General features: G+C 40.3%; 1 protein-coding gene across 2 annotated transcripts in view; it reads right to left on the bottom strand.

Annotated features, from left to right (window-relative positions):
* Sergef (secretion regulating guanine nucleotide exchange factor) overlaps window positions 1–19,321 on the bottom strand; it is a 210,641-nt gene that overhangs the window by 173,427 nt on the left and 17,893 nt on the right. For both annotated transcript variants that reach the window (XM_013034155.1, XM_013034156.1), the window contains exons 6-8: window positions 16,496–16,609; window positions 13,310–13,372; window positions 9,395–9,553 (exon numbers count right to left, since the gene is read on the bottom strand). In XM_013034155.1, the coding sequence (XP_012889609.1) occupies window positions 9,395–9,553; window positions 13,310–13,372; window positions 16,496–16,609 (336 nt within the window). The remainder of the gene's footprint in view (window positions 1–9,394; window positions 9,554–13,309; window positions 13,373–16,495; window positions 16,610–19,321) is intronic.

The following is a 19,321-nucleotide window of genomic DNA, read 5'->3' as shown; positions in this document are numbered from 1 at the left end:
GGATGAATCTTGCTTTTGCTTCAGGTGGACACACCTTGCACTTTTCCAGACCACAAATCAATGGAGATTCATTGCCAAACACAAAAGCCAAAAATAATGTCAGAAACTTCATCTGTCTGGCAGAGATGACACAACTGCAGATGGGAGACTGACCTCCCTTCCTAGAGACTTGCCCAAGGTTGCACAGCTGTCTGGCTCCCAGGTCAATGCCCATTTTCACTTTACTTCAATGCTTAGAGCTGGTGGGCAATTTCATATGAAAACTAAGGTCATCGAAGTAAACACAGCCTTTGGAGGGTAGAAAACGAACTGTCAGAATTCTTAGCAAGCCTCAATAGATAATAAGACGTGGAACACAAATAGGCTAAGCATTACTTGCAAACTCACTGGAAAGTACAAACTGGTGCTCCCTAGCCTTAAGGGCATCATTTGCAAGAACCCCTTCAAGGTCTTCATAATGAGCCTCCAAGCCAGCACAAGCTAGAAAGAATATGACCAGTGGAGAAGACGTACCAGAGCAACACAGTGTGTTAACATGAACTTTCCCTCCATACATACCCCACCACTACCAGACACAAGCTTTTTCTTCTTTAGCTCCAGAACTCTCAGGACCTAGCCACAGAAGCTCAGGAAAGGTGTGTACAGCCAGATGTCTTAGATTCCCCTCTTTGTGGACCCAATTATTCACACCCTTGGCTCTGTCTGTGGCTATCTTCTTCATCCTGTATAATGAATGCATCCTGAAAAAAATAATGCATACTTTTAAGTATGTCAGTTGCCTATACTGGCCTCTGTCAACTCACATCCAAATGCACTTAAGTTTGGATAGATAGTTTTCAAGTCCTCTTAGTTCTAAAATGCTAGAACCTGAACCCTGAGGACAAATCAAGGCTACTCTTCATCTGCAGACAGATCAGACAGATGAGAAGGGGAAACGTAATCAAACAATGCTTCCCTCTAGTGGTTTAATCCTGTCACTACACCCTCTCAACACCACCACTAAGCTCCCATTGATCCCACCCTCCTCTGAACAGCAGAAATCTGCCTGCACCTATTGGTGCCCAGCTGCAGAGAAGCCAGAGAGAAAGCAAACAACCAGGCTCCAGGAACCAATGATGCCTCCTGACTGGTTCCACAAGAATAAGGAAATCCTCCATAGTTAGAAACAATCTGGAGCTCAAACTATCTTTTGTAACCTCCAACTCACCTTTTAAGATGAGGAAACCAAGGCTCAAGGATGCTCAGGAGAGATCTGCCCAAGGTCATCAAGCTGACTCATAACTGAGCTAAAAATAGATGCCTGCTTTCCTGCCTCCTGCTACCCTCTCTTGCCTCTTTTCTGTGTGCCCTCTCAACCAAGGCCTAGGGACAGACTCATCAAGGACATCCACACAGGAATGGTTGGTAAGGGGGGACAGGCCTCTAGGCTGAATGGAAAGCCATTCTAGTCATTATCTTTAAAATAACATTGTAAGGAACATACTCCGATTGCAAATTACATATTCAGCATAGAAAATAACAGAAAATTTACTCATAATCCTACCAGAGATAATATTCTGATATATTTCTTTCTGGTCTTTTCTGTGCAAGCATTCTTTTAAAAGAAAAATAGAACTTTAGTGTAGTGATGTATAGTCATCTGTTTCACTATGCTTTGAGCATATTTCTCTGCCACTTTTTTATTTAATGAATATATAATATTCTGACACATGGAGCTGGGCGCTGATGGTTCATACCTGCATCCTAGCTAAACAGGAAGCAGAGATACGAAGATTCCAGTTTGAAGCCAGTCCAGGCAGAAAAGTCCATGAAACTCTTATCTCCAATTAACCAGCGAAAAAGCTGTAAGTGTAGCTGTAGCTTAAGTGGTAGAGCACCAGCCTTAAGCAAATGAGCCAAGTGAGAGCATGAAAACTTGGTCCAAACCCCAGTATCATTACAAAATAATAATAACAATAATAATAATAATACATGTGGCTGTATTATTCTTCGTGTTTATTTTGCCATTACAAATCAGGCTGCAGTGAATGGCACTATACTTAATCTCTGAACACCTCCATGATTATTTACTTAAGACAATCTTATTTTTTGTAGGATAGAATTTCTGAGCTAGAGTGGCCTATAAAGATCATTATGACTACAACATATGACAGGCCAGATGGGAGAGGGAGCCAGAAGAGTCTAGTGTCTTTCCAGAGGACAAAGAGAATGTGGCAGAAAAAACTCTCCACCTATTAAAGTATGACCTTCCCAAAGCCCAACCACAATTTCACACCCTTCCCTGCCCATTCCTGCCCATACTGACCTCTCCTCCTGAAACCCTAGAGCCCTCAATGTCTCTGCCACTCCTCTGGCCCTCTGCCACATTCTTTTTATCCTTCTATAAATATTTTATTTGTTCATCCAACCACAAGCATCCTGAAGGTAGCTTTGGGGGTTTTATTTTATATCCCCCACTACCCCACAGCACATATAGGTAAGCACTGTATAAATGCTCTGCACATATAGGCAAGCATTGTATAAATGCCGTCTAACGGATCCAAGATAACTAGGAATTTCCTTTCTCACTGAAAGAAGTAGTATCACTGGCAAAAGTAGGGGGAAGCCCCATCTTTGAAAAACAAAAGAAGCTTAATGAGTTAGAGCATTCTGGAATACATATCCCTTTGGAATTAGAGTAGCAGGCTTGGAGATGAAAAGACTGGGTTCAAATTTAGGCTTTGCCCATCACATGAAGCAGTACAATGCAACAAACCAGTTAGAGACACATTTGTAAAGACAACATTCATCTTGCCTGCTTCATATGGGAAATGGATGTGAAAGAATTTTAGGGGATAAAGGTAGCCTGTGCAATTATGATCGCTGCATCATAAAATGGGAGTGCCCTGAACTGCAGAAGAGCTCCCTTCCCCTTGCTCCTGGGTACTCTCTCTCACTTTCTACTCTGCACACGCAATCACTGGGAACCTATAGCTGCACTCTTTAAGTAAAGAAGTAGGATTTTCTTGGAGCAAATTTCCTATGTAAAAGGAACTACCCTTGCTGGTCAAAGTCCCTGGGTTTAACTGATTTCACTTACTAACAATATCCTTGTTGCCTGTGGAAAGAATCTGACAAGACAGGAAAAGCACTAGACTAAAAACCATGAGATGAGCCTTAGCTCGTTCACTCACACAGTATGCCTCTTTTCCTGAGCCCTCAGTTTCCCTATCTTCAAAATGAGGTTAGGCCAGATAACCTCTAAGCTCCCATCCATTACTGATATTCTAGGGATTCTAGAATAAAAACTAATAACTATAATAATAAGCAAAGCTATCCATTTCAAAATAGTCCTTTGGGTTCAGTCTCACTTTCAACCATCAGATTTTCAAAGTTCTAAAGCTCCACCATCATGAATTCCAAAGCATCTGCTTTAAATAGAGCTTATAAGGTCAAAATCTCCCTGCACTCAGTTGAGGTTTCATGATATATAGTCCAAAGAAGGAGTAATGTACACTGTCACCCTATTCTGGAAAGATCTTGACCATAAAACAGAAAATTCAGCATTAGGAATAATTATAAACTCAGTTCAGTGTGAGTCAATGGCTGAGCTTAGATCAAACACAATAAAATAGTTGTTTATCTATGATTCAAAGAAAGGACAGTGGTTCTAACCACACAGACTGTGTGATTCCCTTCTTCTGAGAAATAAGAGAAAAAGAATAAATCTTAATCAAAAGGATGTTTCTAAGACTCGGGAAGACAGTGGGAAAGGAAAATATTTACTAGAAAGCAGAACAAGTTTTCTGACTTAAATGCTACCATAAAGTCTTTTTTTCTCTTCTTGATTTCAGTAAGGAGGATGGTGATATATGGTTTATCTCCTAGTCTCTAGGACTTTCTTATGTGACACTGAAGAAAAGTAAAGAATGTCAAAGAACTCTGTATTTGGTTTCACTTTTTCAATCCATATCATTTGTGAGACCACAAATCCACTTTGGGATTCACATGGCTTCAGGGAAAGCTTCCAGCATCCGGAAAGCAACAAGATTCTAGAGTTTGACCAACGCCAATAGCATTTGGTCTTATGAAAAACATTCCCCTTGAAATTCTAATAGTTACAAAACCAGCACCTAGCATTCGTAGGCAGTGATCTTTTCCATACTATTTGGAATAGTCCTGAAGCAACCTGTTACCCTATCCAGAGGCATTCATAGCCAGTCCTAGAGGCCTCTGCTGGAAAGAGACAAAACAGTGCATACCTCCAAAGAGCTCCAAAGTTCCCAAAAGGACAGATGAAAACAGATGTGTCTTAAATCCTGTCCCAGGTACTTTAGTACATGTCTCAATCCTTACACCAATCACTACTCCTTTTCCTTAGGAAATATGCTCAGAGAAGTTAAGTTTATTCATTTGTTCAACATGTATAAAGTACTTACCTCATAAATGCCAAGTACTTTGTTAAGAACTGAGGATACACTGAGCAAAAGTAAACATAGCTCCTGTCCTCATAGAAAGGAGAATTAGTCAAAGAATTCTACACAATAAACAACAAAAAGAGAACCAGGAGTCAGTGGTTCACAGCTGTAGTCCTACCTACTCAGGAGCCTAAGATCTGAGGATCAAGATTATCTCCATTTACACAGCAAGAATGTTAGATATAGAGATCTGACTCAAAGATACAGTGCCTGCCTTGCATGAAAAAGCTAAGCAAGAGTGCAAGACCCTGAGTCCAAGCCCCAGGGTGTAAATGGGAGAAACACACACACACACACACACACACACACACACACACACACACACACACAGCCCAAAAGAGAGGTTTATGGTGTTATGAGAAAAATACTGACAACTGCAGTGGTAACAGTAAGTATGGTGAGTACCGTGAGAGGTGGAAGTGCCTGAAGTCACACTATAGATAAGCTGACAGAGCTGAGATAGGCCTTCATCTAACTAGCCTCAAAGCCTGTGTATCTCTCTTCCTTGACATTTACTCCATCATTCAGCATTAGCTACTAATCATCTACTGTGTACTAGGCCTGTGTCAGGTTCTAGGAATGCAGCCCTGAACAAACTAGACACGGCACTCCTGGAATTTACAGCCTAGCCATTCAACGAACAAGACTATAAAGAGATGTATACAATTATAGGTCCAGATAAATACCAAGAAAGATCAACAGGTAAAATTACCTACAGAGCCACAGCACATCCTCCACTTGCCTATTGCACAGGAGCAAAGGACCTTAGGAAACCTATTTTATCAGAGCCGGATACTGACTATCACTTCATTGGCCGGTACGTGAACTCAGGGCAGAAGCTATTATGTCTCAAACTTAGCATAGGCCCTGCTGAAAAACAAGTCTTTCTAAAAGCATTACTGACATCTGAATTTACTTAAATATCTGCCCTCAGGCAGACATCACTGTGTCCATATTTTAGTATCTTTCACACACATTCATTCATTTGCTTCTCACAGTAGCCCTATGTAGAACACGTCAGATTTTGTTTTGTTTTGTTTTTACACTGTTAATGGGGCTTGAACTCAGAGCTATATGCTGTCCCTTACCTTTTCAGCTCAAGGCTAGTGCTCTACTACTTGAGCCACAGCTCCACTTTCAGCTTTTTGGTGGTTAGTTGTAGAGTTTTCCAGGCTTTCTTGCCCAGGCTGGCTTCAAATCATAATTCTCAGATCTCAGCCTCCTGAGTAACTAGGATTAGAGGCGTGAGCCACTGACACCCAGCCCCACAGGTAAGTTTTAGTGTCCTACTTGTGGGGTGAGGAAACTGAGGCCCAAAAAGGCGAAGTGACTCCATCAGGGTCACTGAACTAAGAAAGCACCTAGATCTGCCATCCAGTTCTCACAAGAAGCAGGAAATCATGAGTCTCAACTAAGACTGCCACAGGTCACTAAACCTGGGTAAAGTCACCCAGGAGTCTCTTGAAGTTCTTAAGAACAATGATCAGGGACATCAAACAGATTGGGAAAGGTTTCTAGAATGCAGCTCTACCAGCCTGAGACACAGGTACCCTTGCCAACTCTCCCAGATTAGAACAGGTTCTCCTGGACTCTTTCCAAGTGCCTCTGACTAACAGAGAAAAGTATTTTTCCATTGCAAATGCAGGCAGACACCAGACTCCTGAGAGGGGAGGGCAGAGAGCACGTTCAGATTCCTATAACATCTTCGAAGTTATACTAATGAACTACCCTACCTGAACATCTTCCACTGGGGGCACCAGTACTACACAGCATTTCTCAATCTTGACACTGCTAACATACAGACTGGGTCATTGGGTCATTTTAGTTAAAAATGGCGGGGGGCGGGGAGGAAGGGGTGGGGAGAAGGGAGAGCACCTTTGCACTGTAGGATATTTAATAGCATTCCAGGCCACTATCTAATAGCTGCCAGTAAAACCTTTTCCCCAATCATGACAATCACTTTTCTAGCCATTGCAAATGTCCTCTAGGGGACAAAATTACTTCTGGTCTAGAGATAAAGGGGACAGAGAAAAGCCAAGTGTTCTCCTTCTCTCTCATCCTATCCCAACCCATCCTTCTGGCCACATATATGGTCACTAGGCCTATGGTTACAAAATCCGTTAGTCCATAGCTAGATAGCTATGTGCCATTGTAGCCTGCAAGTATGTCTCAGAGAAATTCACTACTGCAGCTTGGGAAAACAATGAGTCAAATATCTCCTTGCTCTACTAATGAGCTGCTTCTGACCCGTGAGGAAATCATGTTCCCATTAATGTGAGCAGCTGAGTCTGATTAAATAGAAGCCCTGGGTGTTTCTATCAATGACATCAGGCCAGGGCAAGGGCTTCCACGGCTGCCAGAAAGAACACAAAATTGGTGAATCAAATAGCAGGAGACTCCCATTTACCCAAAATTCAGTAAAACAATGAGGATTCTCAAACATTACAGCTTTTAACCATTCTGGACTTAAGAGAAAGGGGAAGTGGCAATATAAGTAAACAAGGGACCTGAATTAACAAGTTAATTAAACAGCTGAAACACTGCCACAAAATCAAGCTCTTGTGAGTGGAGGTGGAAATCGAAAGCTGAGCTCCAGAGCAGCTGGAGTGACTCAGCCAGTGTCAGCAATGTGGGTTCCAACCTCCCACCCCAAGGGCTGGGCTGCTGGCCCAGACATGACAGTCAGCATCAGTTACAATGCTTCAAAGAAGCCACATCTTTATGTCTTTCATTAGTCAGCTTCCTAACTAGTTAAAGGGTTTACTGACAGACTCAACCAAACTCACTGCTATTTGGTAGTAAGTGTATTTTACTGCACTACCAACCTTTGAGAAAACTGACTAACCACGAAATGAAGCGCCCACCTGGTAACACCTAATTATTCGAACTACTGCCAGTTTTTCTGCTGCTTTTGCACTTTGTACTTAGCTCTGTTGTTGTACATGTCATACTAGAATGTACTGAAATTTGATTACAGGCCTACCTCACCTAAAGGAGTCCATAAGAGCAAGATCTGAGTCTAGTAAAAGGCACAGTGCATTTGTGAGATAGATGAACAGATGGATGGATAGATGGGAAAGTTTTCCATCTTTATTCTCTTAGACTTAAGCCTATCTTATACATTCTAATGAGAAAGCATGGCCCATGTCCTTTCTCCTCTGCTTCTCTAAAGTTTAACATTGCTTAACAGGTATCCAAAACACATTAGCTGTTTTGGTTGGACAAAGTGAAGTCTTCCTTCTACTAATAAAACAGTGCATCCCAGAAAAGGGATCCAAAATCCTAGCTGTCAACCCCGCCTTATCTGCATTAGAGTATGTTTAGGCTCTTCTAACTAGAAATAGTCTAACATAGAGAAATGAGTATTCTCTGAGAGGCAGTGAAGACAAGAAGATTAATATAATTACTACCTTCATAAAGTTATCTGGGAAAAAATCCATATTAACAATCACACAAATGGATGGGGGGATTGGGGTGGAGGCTCGGAAGGGATGTGAAGGGTAAACAAAGGAGGAGGCTGCAATGCTTGGTAAGAAATGTACGCATTATCCTGCCCATGTAATTGTAACCCCTCTGTACAGTATGTTCACAAAAAAAATAAAATATATAAAAAAAAACAATCACACAAATAAACAGCTATTCTGCTCTAAACTTTAGGAAAAGCTTCTTTCTATAGATGTCCCAATCTTTAAGCAGACTGATTCTCTTTTAAAAAAAAAAAAAAGACTTGGTTTTCTTCTAAATGAATAATACAGTTTTATAGAGCATCTTCTGAAATGATAATATGGAAATTTTATTATATGCCTTTGTTATACAGACCCCTTTTACAAAGAAATCATTTTTGTGTGTGTGCGTGTGCCAATGCCAGACCTCAAACTCAGAGCTTGACACTCTCATTTGGCTTTCTTGCTCACAGCTTGTGCTCTACCACTTAAGCCACACCTCCAATAAGCCATTTTTCTGATTATCTGGAGGCAAAGTCATGAAGAATTTTCTGCCTCGGCTGGCTCTGAACCATGATCCTCCAGGTCTCAGCCTCTTGAATAGCTAGGGTTATAGGTGTAAGACACTGGGGCCCATCTCAAAATGATCATAAAAATTTTTAAAGACCATTTAAAAGCATGATAGAGCCAAGCACCAGTGGCTCAGGCCTGTAATCCTAGCTCCTCAGGAAGCTGAGATCTGAGGATCACAAGCTAGAATGCAAACAATAGCAGACCAGAGGACCCGAGAACCCATGAAGTTCAGAAGGCCTTGACACAATAATAGACATTAAGAATTACAAATCATCTGTCTGAGGAACTATATGTTAGTTTGCAGAAGCTCTTTGACAACAGAGATGAAGAGAGACCATGAAAATCCAAAACCCAAGAACAAAGGAATACAAGGCCAGGAAAGAACTATTCTAAGGGAAAGATGAGAAGCAGATGAAGACTCCAAGAAAATGAAGATGCCAAAATCTATATGGTCTGATGTGGTAGCATCTGAGGGAATAGGAGATGTCTGAATTGATGTACATAATTTTGAAAGGTCAATAAAAATTTAAGTCAGAATATCATGCCAGCCTTAATCCTGAAGTATTTATCTTTAGCTTCACAAGCTTCTGATGCTTTTAGTTTAGACTCATGCAGAAAGTCATCTCTTCAACTATGACAAGGCAAGGATTCCCCAACGACCTAAACGTATTTGTGGGTGATGACTGCTGCAATGGTTTCTTTTTCAAAACCGCAGTGTCTCTCAGGATCCAAAGGAGTCAACCATCCAGCCTTGCATTCATTGGTACAAATCTGTGATCCAGGGAAGAAAAGCCACATACCTCGTGGATGGCTAAAGTAGGCATGAGATCTTCTTCATCCAGTCCTTAAATCTTTTTGTCAATAAAAATCGGGAATCCCAAATTACTCTTACCAAGCCCAAATTTTCTGATACTCTCTCACCTGTCTGAGCAACCAGATGTGTCCACCCACTCCAGACGGCAGTGACCTTTTCATTCTGAAACCAATGTGCTTCTATTTTCTGAGGTAGAAGAAGGAAAGCAGCCTGGGTAGCCAGTTGCCCATGCTTGTTACGTCCCCAAACATACAGCTCTCCTGCATCTTAAACAGAAAAGAACATGAGGTGAAGAAACATTTGCCCCCAAATGATGGAAAACAATATATATCTGAAAAACAAACTTTGATCCTTATACTACAAAGTTTCTATATATAGGCAAAAAGGCTTAATATGCTCCATAATTTAAGGAAATAGAATATGTGTTTTCTTTATTTATTCATTCAATATTTACCCTATATGAGATATAATTTCCTATTTTCTATATTTTAATACATGTTTACATTACCTTTTGTTAAGAAGAAAATGTTTTATTTTTTTAAATAACAGAAACACTATTTAAATGCTTTAACTTTTTAAGTGTAGGATTCTTTCCCTGGATGTCCTAACAGAAAGCATAGTGCTACTGCATCACATCTGCATAGTACTTCAGCTCACTGCAGTCTCACTATAATCCTGTGATAAAAGCAGAAATGACTGACATTGTGATTTAATAGAGGGGGGGAAAAAAGCAAATTCAGAGTCAAGTGACTCTGGCTTCTATTCCTGGATGTTGCTAACTAGCTATTGACCTTGGACAAATCACTTCCTCTCTAAGCCTGAGTTTCGCCAGCTGAATACTGGAAGGGAGGGCAGTTGGTATAGAAGGGCAGACTATATGGCTGATGAAATTAGTAACAAAAGCAACTGGTGAGTGACAGTGGCAAACCAGAGAGACTGTCTAAATTGGCACTCAAGATTTTAGATGAAAGGCAAACAAAATGAAGCCAATGCTACAATTTAATCTGTGGGATATCCATTTCTAACTCCTCAAAATTTCTCTATAAGCTTTTCTTGGCCTTTACATTTTAATTCTATAAATACTAATCAAAGGTACTAGCCATACATGGCTAATGAACACTTGAAATATGCATAGTACAAGCTGAGACATTATAAAAGGTGTGAAAAATACACAATAGATTACAAAGAGCAAAAGAAATGTGTGACTCATTACTAAGTTTCCTATTGATTACATGTTGAAATAATATTTGGGATATTCTAAGTAAAATACATTATTAAAATTGATTTTACCTGATTTCATTTTTTGCATTATGACAGTAAGTTAATGAAGGTTGAAATATGTTAAGTGGCATTAAGATGACATACTACTAAGAATCTGTGGCCAATTATGAGACTAGAAGCCATATTTTTCTGTTTCTATTGCATTTTATGACTGCCCAATAAAACTTCATAGTTTTGCATGGCCCAAGGATATCTGTTATACTCCCTCAAATTCATCAAAAACCAGTGGGCTGGGAATGTGGCTTAGTGGTAGAGTGCTTGCCTAGTATGCATGAAGCCCTGGATTCAATTCCTCAGTACCACATAAACAGAAAAGACCAGAGGTGGAGCTGTGGCTCAAGTGGTACAGTGCTAGCCTTGATCAAAAGAAGCTCAGGGACAGTGCCTAGGCCCTGAGTTCAAGCCCCAGGACTGGCAAAAAAAAAAAAAAAAACAGTATTAGTAACTGGCATTAGAGCCAGGAAATTGAAACAAGGGTTTTTTTTCCTTTGTTGTTGTTTTTATTTTATTTTTGTCTTGTTTGTTTATCTGTATTGGGGAGGGTAAGGGGACATACAAAAATGGAGGGAACAAATGCAGCAGTAACACTTACTAGACACTATATTGAAAATGAATTACACAACTTGTGGGTGGAGACAAGAGAAAAAAGCTGGGAGAGAATAAGGGAAGGAGTGACATAGTCCAAAAAGAAATGTACTCTTTACCTGACTTATGTAACTGCAACCCCTCTGTACATCAATCTTTAAAATAGCAATCATTTTTTTAAGGCATGAGAACCAGGCACCAGTGGTTTACACCTGTAATCCTAGCTGCTCAGAAGGCTGAGATCTGAGGATCATAGTCCAAAACCAGCCTAGGTATTCAGCTCTGAGAAAATTTTATCTCCAATTAACCAGTAAAAGGCCAGAAGTAGAGAAGTGGTTCAAATGGTAGAGTAATATCTTTGAACTAAAAAGCTAAGCAATGCCTAGCATGCATGAAGCCCTGGGTTCAATTCCTCAGTAAAAAGTCAGAAGTGCTGTGGCTCAAGTGGTAGAGTGCTAGCCTTGAGCAAAAAGAAGCTCATGGACAGTGCCCAGACCCTGAGTTCAAGCCCATGACTCACAAAAAAAAAAAAAAAAATCTAGGCAAGAGCCAACATCCTATGCTTAAGCCCCAGTACTGGAATACTCTACACACACACACACACACACACACACACAGCATTTGACACACACACAGCATTTGAAAAGGGCTCAAAGTCTTCAGTTCAAGTCCACCTGCTAATCCATCACTGTTACCAGACATATAACTTCACATGCTTGGTATCTGTTTCCTCATCTCTAAAACAAGCTAGTGTAAACCAGTGAAGCTTTTTTTTTTTTTTTTTTTACCGAGGCCACCCTGCAGCATTGATATTCTGCAGTTCTATGGAACAAATTTGGTGTATATTTCATTCTCAGATATAAGGCAACTCTCTTGGAATTCACTGAGGTATATAAAACATGAGAATCCCTTATAGGGGGCAAAGAAGTCCCCCCAGTAAAATAGCAAACCCTTAAATGCACCAAGGAACTGGGGATACATCAATGCTGAAGGCATCTGCACTATGCCTTGGTGTCCAAGCCATCTTTTTGAAAGACAAACTGTCTTCCACATGAGTATCATTACACTGTTGCGTCAGCAGGTAAAATTAAATTCTGCTGCAATGCCAAATAGTTATATAATCTGCAAGGACTCCAAAGGAAAGGTCTAAAGAGCACTGAAAAAATCCAATGTGTTAACAGTCTGAACTAGATGAGAAAAGAGGGCTATTAATCTTGACAATTTTTAACTCACTTTCAAGTGATCAAAACCAACTCACTTTGTGAATATACTAAAAATGACAAAATGGATACAAAATGAATATCATATCTAATCACAAAAAAAATTGTAAGAAATTGACATTAGCTAGGTGCTGATGGCTCATGCCCGTAATCCTAGATACTCAGGAGACAAAGCTAGCCCAAATGCAGAAATGAGACTATCTCCAAAATAGCCAGGATGGGGGCATAGCTCAAATGACAGAACACCGACCAAGTAATAAGCAAGTTAAACAAGTTCAAGGCCCTGAATTCAAACCCCAGTACTGGCAAACACACACACACACACACACACACACACACACACACACACACACACACACACATTCACACACTCATACATATTAGCAGGCAAGTAGACAATTTCTAGGTTTACATAACATCAGACATTTCATATTAATTAGAACACAGGAGAAATGTTTGCATCTGAGTCTACTCTTACACTCAGATAAAAATGCCCTCCTTCTATCACTGGCTGTGGGCTAAACACAGCACTTCTCACCTTGCTTCCTATGTAGAAAGAAATGTGGAATCGGGAGCCAATAGTTGCTTAAAGCTGGCATCACATCAACTCAACACTTCTAACAAACATATAATCTACCTAAGTGAGATGCAGGATAAAAGTAAGTTGGCAGTTTTACATTCATTAAACAATAAATCTTTATAGAATATGTAAAGTATTTAACACATGGCGGCTTTGGTGTCCTGGAAACAGCAGCTCGCTTTAACTACACTGTGAATACAGTGCTAGGCAAGAACACATGCTGCCCAGGAGATAGAAAGGTAAGGTGGTGGTGCTAGAATTCTGGCTTCAAAGTCTATGACCATCCATATGAACCTCAACAGGCAGTCATGTTCAGAATTCTGAAAGGCATATTCAACTTTGAAAGATATACCTACCTGTTAATGAAGCAGAATGGTCTGAGCCAGCAAGAACACATGTTGCTTTAGAACTCTCCAGATCTGCCAAAAAAAAAAAAAAATGTTTCTTTAACAAACTGGGCACAGAGGGACATAAATTATGGCAACTCATAGTCTGTCATGCAGAGAGGCCAGCATAACCTGGGTGAAGGGAGAAGCTCTCAGTCAGAGCAGGTGACTATGAGTTAGCACCACTGGCGAAGATGGGTGGCAGGTGGGAGGCAGAAACAAACTAGGGTCTGAGACAAATAAGTAAGCATACTGAAAATAAAGCAGCCAGATCCATCACTATCCCAGAGGAGAGAGAAAGAACAGATTTGAAAAAGGGCAAAAGCTACAGCTAGCCAACTAAAGGGGGAAAGAAGAAAAACAAAATCTAGCAACAAAAAAATCTGGTGCTGTCAAGCACCAGTGGCTCACATCTATAATCCTAGTTACACAAGAGGCTGAGAGCAGAGGATCACAGTTCAAAGCCAGCCTGGGCAGTCAGTGAGACTTTTTATCTCCAATTAACCACCAAAAAGCCCAAAATGGAGCTGTGGTTCAAGTATAGAGTGCTAGCCTTAAGCAAAAGAAAATCAGGGAGAATGCCCAGGCCCTGAATTCAAGCCCCAGGACTGTAGTGTTATATATATATATATATATATATATATAATATATATGGGCTGGGAAGGTGGCTCAGTGGTAGAGCGCTTGCCTTGCATGCATGAGGCCCTGGGTTTGATTCCTCAGCACCACATAAGCAGAAAAAGCCAGAAGTGGTGCTGTGGCTTAAGTGTTAGAGTGCTAGCCTTGAGCTGAAGAGCTGAGGGACAGTGCCCAGGCTCAGGCCCCAAGACTGACCAAAAAAAAAAAAAAAAAAAAATATATATATATATATATACACACACACACACACACACACACATATGATTATGTGTAACTATATATAATATATAATTATATGATATATGTTATATATCATACTATAAATTATATTTTCTATTATTATATTGAAATATTGTATATTATAAATTATATATACTTACATATATATATATATATATATTATCTCCAATGTTATTGGATTGTAACTGAAGAAATCAATATAAATTCATGGTTTATAGTAGAGACAAATAGATATAGATATATACATGTGAAAATATGTGTCTATGTGTGCCTGCATTTCTTAGGATTACCTTCTGAGTGACCTTCAGAAGCAAGAAATCTCTCATGTGTTTAACTGCTGCTGTGTATAGGACTTAACTACAAACTTAGGCCTGCTCCAACATAGAGCAGAACTAGAATTTAAACCTGGCACCAGTCTCCAAATCCAGCACTTTCCCCCTTTAATTACGCTGCCTCCTCTGGTGAGGCACTCAGGATAAACTATGGCAACTCATAGCCTGGCATGCAGACACACGCAGTCTTATTCTAAACTCTTCAGACATTTCTTTTGAGTTCACAAAAGTCACTTCATTCCAAGTATGCTGTGAAATGAATAGGACAAAACAGGTATTTTCAGAGAATATATCACTGGAGAAGAATCCAGGAGCTCCTGTGGCCAGGAAAGGAGAGGCAACCAGGGATCTAACTCCAGAATATGGTAATAAGGTGAAAGTGGGGGAAATAGAAATGAAAGGCCTTAAGAGCGGGAAGTTGGTATTCCAATACCTCTTTAGAAAACTCCTCCAAATCAACTGAGTCTAAGCTGCTACTCAAGCAGATCCTAAATGTATCATTTAAATCAAATAAGTATTTTTTTATTCCTTATTGTTACTGGTCCTGTGTAAAATATAGAGAAGAATGACATACAGTTCCTGCCCTTTAAAAGTTCATAATCTATCTAGGTGTGATAGCACACACCTATAATCCCTGCACTGAGGAGATTAAGGCAGAAGAATGTCAACTTTGAGGCTAGCCTTGGTGCACAGCAAAAACCTGTCTCAAAAAAAAAAATGATTTGTAATTCTTCTGTATGGTATTTTCACAATAAAAAAAATGATTAAATAAAAGTTTGCAATCTGTGGTATATGAGAAAACCCATAAACAATTCATAAGATTAAAATATTTTGTGCTATCCATACACATGAAGAAAATGCAATGGAAGGCAGATAGGAAGGACAGTACATGTCTGAAACACCTATATCTGAGCCAGGAAGAAAAAATGCTTTTCATAGTTTCCCACAGCCAACCCATGGGCTTCAACAAGCTGATCCCAGCTCTAGCTGAAGAACAAAACCTCCATGGCTTTGATCCCAATTCCTGTTGCACCACCACTCCCCCTACAGGCTGCCCTGCCCTATTCTAGGACAATACCTCCTTCATTCTGAGCTTCAGAAGAGATCTCCTGTCTAGGTTTTTCCCACAGCCAATCCTCAATAAACTGGGACACAAAGAGTGTGAGAGGAGGGAAAAAAAGGGAGAAGATAGAGACATGGTACTATAGGCAGAGAATAAAGACCCACAAAGAGAGCAGGAAATAGAGAGCTGATAAGAGGTGGAGGTAGAGAAGAAGAGAAAGGGGAAGAAAGAAATAAACCCTACAGACAAACTGGCCACAAGAAGTCCAAGTAACAGACCTATAGCAGAACACTTTTACCCACTCTCTTGTGTTTTTCCCTATAGGAGGTCCTGGCCCTCTCTCTCCATCCTCTCTCCTTCCTGTACCTCTCTGGGGAGAAGAAACTGGACATGTGCAACACGTCTATAGTTCTAAGTTCCCTCTTTGGGGGTGCCTGCCTGCAGAGAGGTTGCACTCTTATGTCCTCATAGTCATCCAAGCTTAGCAGGTACCATCAGTGCAGCTGCCACAGTGCCGGGTGGATAAACCGAATTCTGGATTCAGAATTTACAACTCAGTATTACTAGATATTGTTTTTAAACACCTAAGTTATGTCTTCCAAGCAGTTTTTAACAGTTTTTGATTGTAATCTTCACCTCCTTGACTTGTCTCTATTTCTTAATATGTCCCAAACATTGGACCTACAAAAAAATCCCAACCAGTGTACCCCATCACCTAACAGGGAGAGTTAGACAGAGAGATCACAAAATAACAGAAATAATAATTTCATTTATCCATTTGTGTGTGCTTGCATCTACTTCATCACCCCGTGTGTGCATGTGTATACATGCATGTGTGTGTGTGTGTGTGTGTTACTAAAAAGAAAAAAAAAAGACCCTCACCTGTCACTCTGCTCGGTTCCTTTGCTGTCAAAAACGATGGAAGAGCCTGCCCAGGACACAGCCGTCGTGCAGAAGATGCCAAACCAGTTCCCCACTGGAACACAATGCCACTCACTTCCCAGCGAAGCAGAAGGGAAAACAGAAAATGAACATCGGGATAAGACCAATTACTCTTTGAGCCTAACTGCTATGGGAAAGTCCCAATCCATCTTCAGTTAAGATAAGTATAATGGAGTTCAATTGCTTAAAAGGTCCTATAACTGGGATTACAAATGCAGTCTTCTAGTAACTGAAAACCACCAAAGAAAATTCCAGTATCAGAAAACCTCCTCTAAAATATCTCAGGACACTGGACTAGTGTCCAAATTACTGGAATGCTACTTTGTTCCTAGTTAAACTGAAAGGGCAACTGAGACTCGAAAGCAAATAGAAAGTAAAACCTTGATGATCACCAAGTTCATTCCTCACATTTATTAGATGAGAAAACTGAGGCCCTAAAGAGAGGATATGCACTGTCCAAGTCACACAGACAGATAGTAGCAGAGACAAAGGTAGGAGTCAACTGACCTAAAACCTAAGGGAGTGACTTTTCCATTACACCAAGATAAATGCACAGATTCTCAACTGCTAGTTAAATGTAGGGCCACAAGAAAGCTTAACAACATGATTTCAGGAGAATGGCCTGTTCTTCCCATGTCCACTGAATCTGACCTACATATCCACAGTCCTGAACCTCCTACAAATGCACAGACAAAATTCTATTTTCTCAACAATCAGATGTGTGGCACTTGGAACCAGTACCAACATTAAAGTCTGCTCCTATAGTCCAATAGTCCTTTAAGATGTAAACAGACAAGGCTGCTTTATGAAAAATAAGCTATCACCACTGAGTGCAATATGAGCAAAGCATGGGGATATAATAAAACAAAACTTATAATCCACTCAAAAAAAAAGTTTGAGGGAGGTAGGGAAAAATAGAGAACTTAAGGGAGGGAGAGAAAGGGGAAAAGAGAAGAGGAGGAAGAGGAGAAAATAAAGAAGGAGAAGAGAAACAAGAATCTGTAGTATAATTTAAAAAAAATAAAAAATAAAAAGCGGTTACCGGAACAAAAAAAAAAAAAAGAATCTGTGGTATATATATACACTATGGAATTTGATGTCTCCATCAGAAAGAATGACATCGCCCCATTTGTTAGGAAATGGAAAGACTTCGAAAAAATTATATTAAGTGAAGTAAGCCAGGCTCAAAGAAACATAGGCCCCATGATTTCCCTTATTTGCAGTAACTAGTATATGTCTGGGACAAGCAGAAAAGGTCAAAAGCTATGTACAATATGACCAGATTAAGATGATGTTAATCGAAATGAACCCCAAGATAAGGACACAAGTGGTTTTTTTTCTTTCTTGCTATTGTTCCTAACATATTTATAATGTACCATGTGATTTTTTTTGTTTCTTTGTATGTTCCTCCCCCATGGTATAACCCCTGTTTTCACTGTATTTGTATATATACTGTATATTGTATATTTCACTGCATCTTGTATGTACACTTCTCTAGCTTGGGGAGGGGAAGGGAAAAACAAAATGCTTAAATAGGGAGATGTACAAGACACTATGTTGAAAAACAAATTTTACAATTTAGGTGGGGATGGGGGAGGGGGGAGTGTAGTTATGGAGGTGGGAGGGAAGGGAGGGTAGGGGAAAAACAAAGGAGGGGGTAACAATGCTTGATAGGAAATGTATTCATTACCTTGCTCATGTAACTGTAACCCCTCTGTACAGTATTTTTATGATAAAAAACGTTTTTTAAAAAAAAGAATCTACACTTGAAAAAGAATTTCAGATATCTGATAAAGGATTAACATCCATAATATATAGAGAGAAGTTTTTTTTATTGTTTTGTTTTGTTTGTTTTTTGGGGTCCGGTCGTGGGGCCTAAACTCTGGGCCTGGGCACTGTCCCTCTGCTCTTCAGCTCAAGGCTAGCACTCTACCACTTGAGCCACAGCGCCACTTACAGCTTTTTTCTTTTTGCTTATGTGATACTGGGGAATCGAACCCAGGGCCTCACGCATGCAAGGCAAGTGCTCTACCACTGACCCACTTTCCCAGCCCGAGAAATTCTTTTTAAAGAGTGAGGGAAAATCAAGAAACTACACCAGGTGCAAAGGCTCACATCTATAACTTCAGCTAACTGGGAGATGAAATTCAGGAGGATTGTGGTTCAAGACTAGCCCAGGCAATTCAGCAAGACCCCATCTCAACAAATAATCTGGCTGTGGTGGTTCATACCTGTAATCCCAGCTACCAGGGAACTATAGGTAAGAGGATCATGCTCTAAGACTACTCCTGGTCAAAAGTTCAATATGTTATCCAAAAAAACCATTAAAGCAGCCGGGCACCAGTGGCTCATGCCTATAATCCTAGCTACTCAGGAGGCTGAGATCTGAGGATCACGGTTCAAAGCTAGCCCGGGCAGGAAAGTCTGTGAGACTCTTATTTCCAATAAACCACTAGAAAACCAGAAGTGGCACTGTGGCTCAAGAGGTAGAGCGCTCACCTTGAGCTGAAGAGCACAGGGACAGTGCCCAAGCCCAGAGTTCAAGCTCCACGACTGACAAAAAAAAAAAAATCATTAAGGCAAATAGGGCTAAGGGACTAGCCCAAGTGGCAGAATCCTACACCAGAGTTCAACACCCAATATGAAGGAAGGAAGAAAAGGAGGGAGGGGGGGATCTTCTTCCACAATCCTTCAGAGATAACAACCCTGAGATCGTCTAGACCTTCTAGACCAACTGGATATTACAATTCTGTAACATTATTATAG

This window comes from Dipodomys ordii, unplaced genomic scaffold (assembly GCF_000151885.1).
Source record: "Dipodomys ordii isolate 6190 unplaced genomic scaffold, Dord_2.0 Scaffold183, whole genome shotgun sequence".
Taxonomy (NCBI): domain Eukaryota; kingdom Metazoa; phylum Chordata; class Mammalia; order Rodentia; family Heteromyidae; genus Dipodomys; species Dipodomys ordii.
This window is presented reverse-complemented; position numbering and strand designations above follow the sequence as displayed.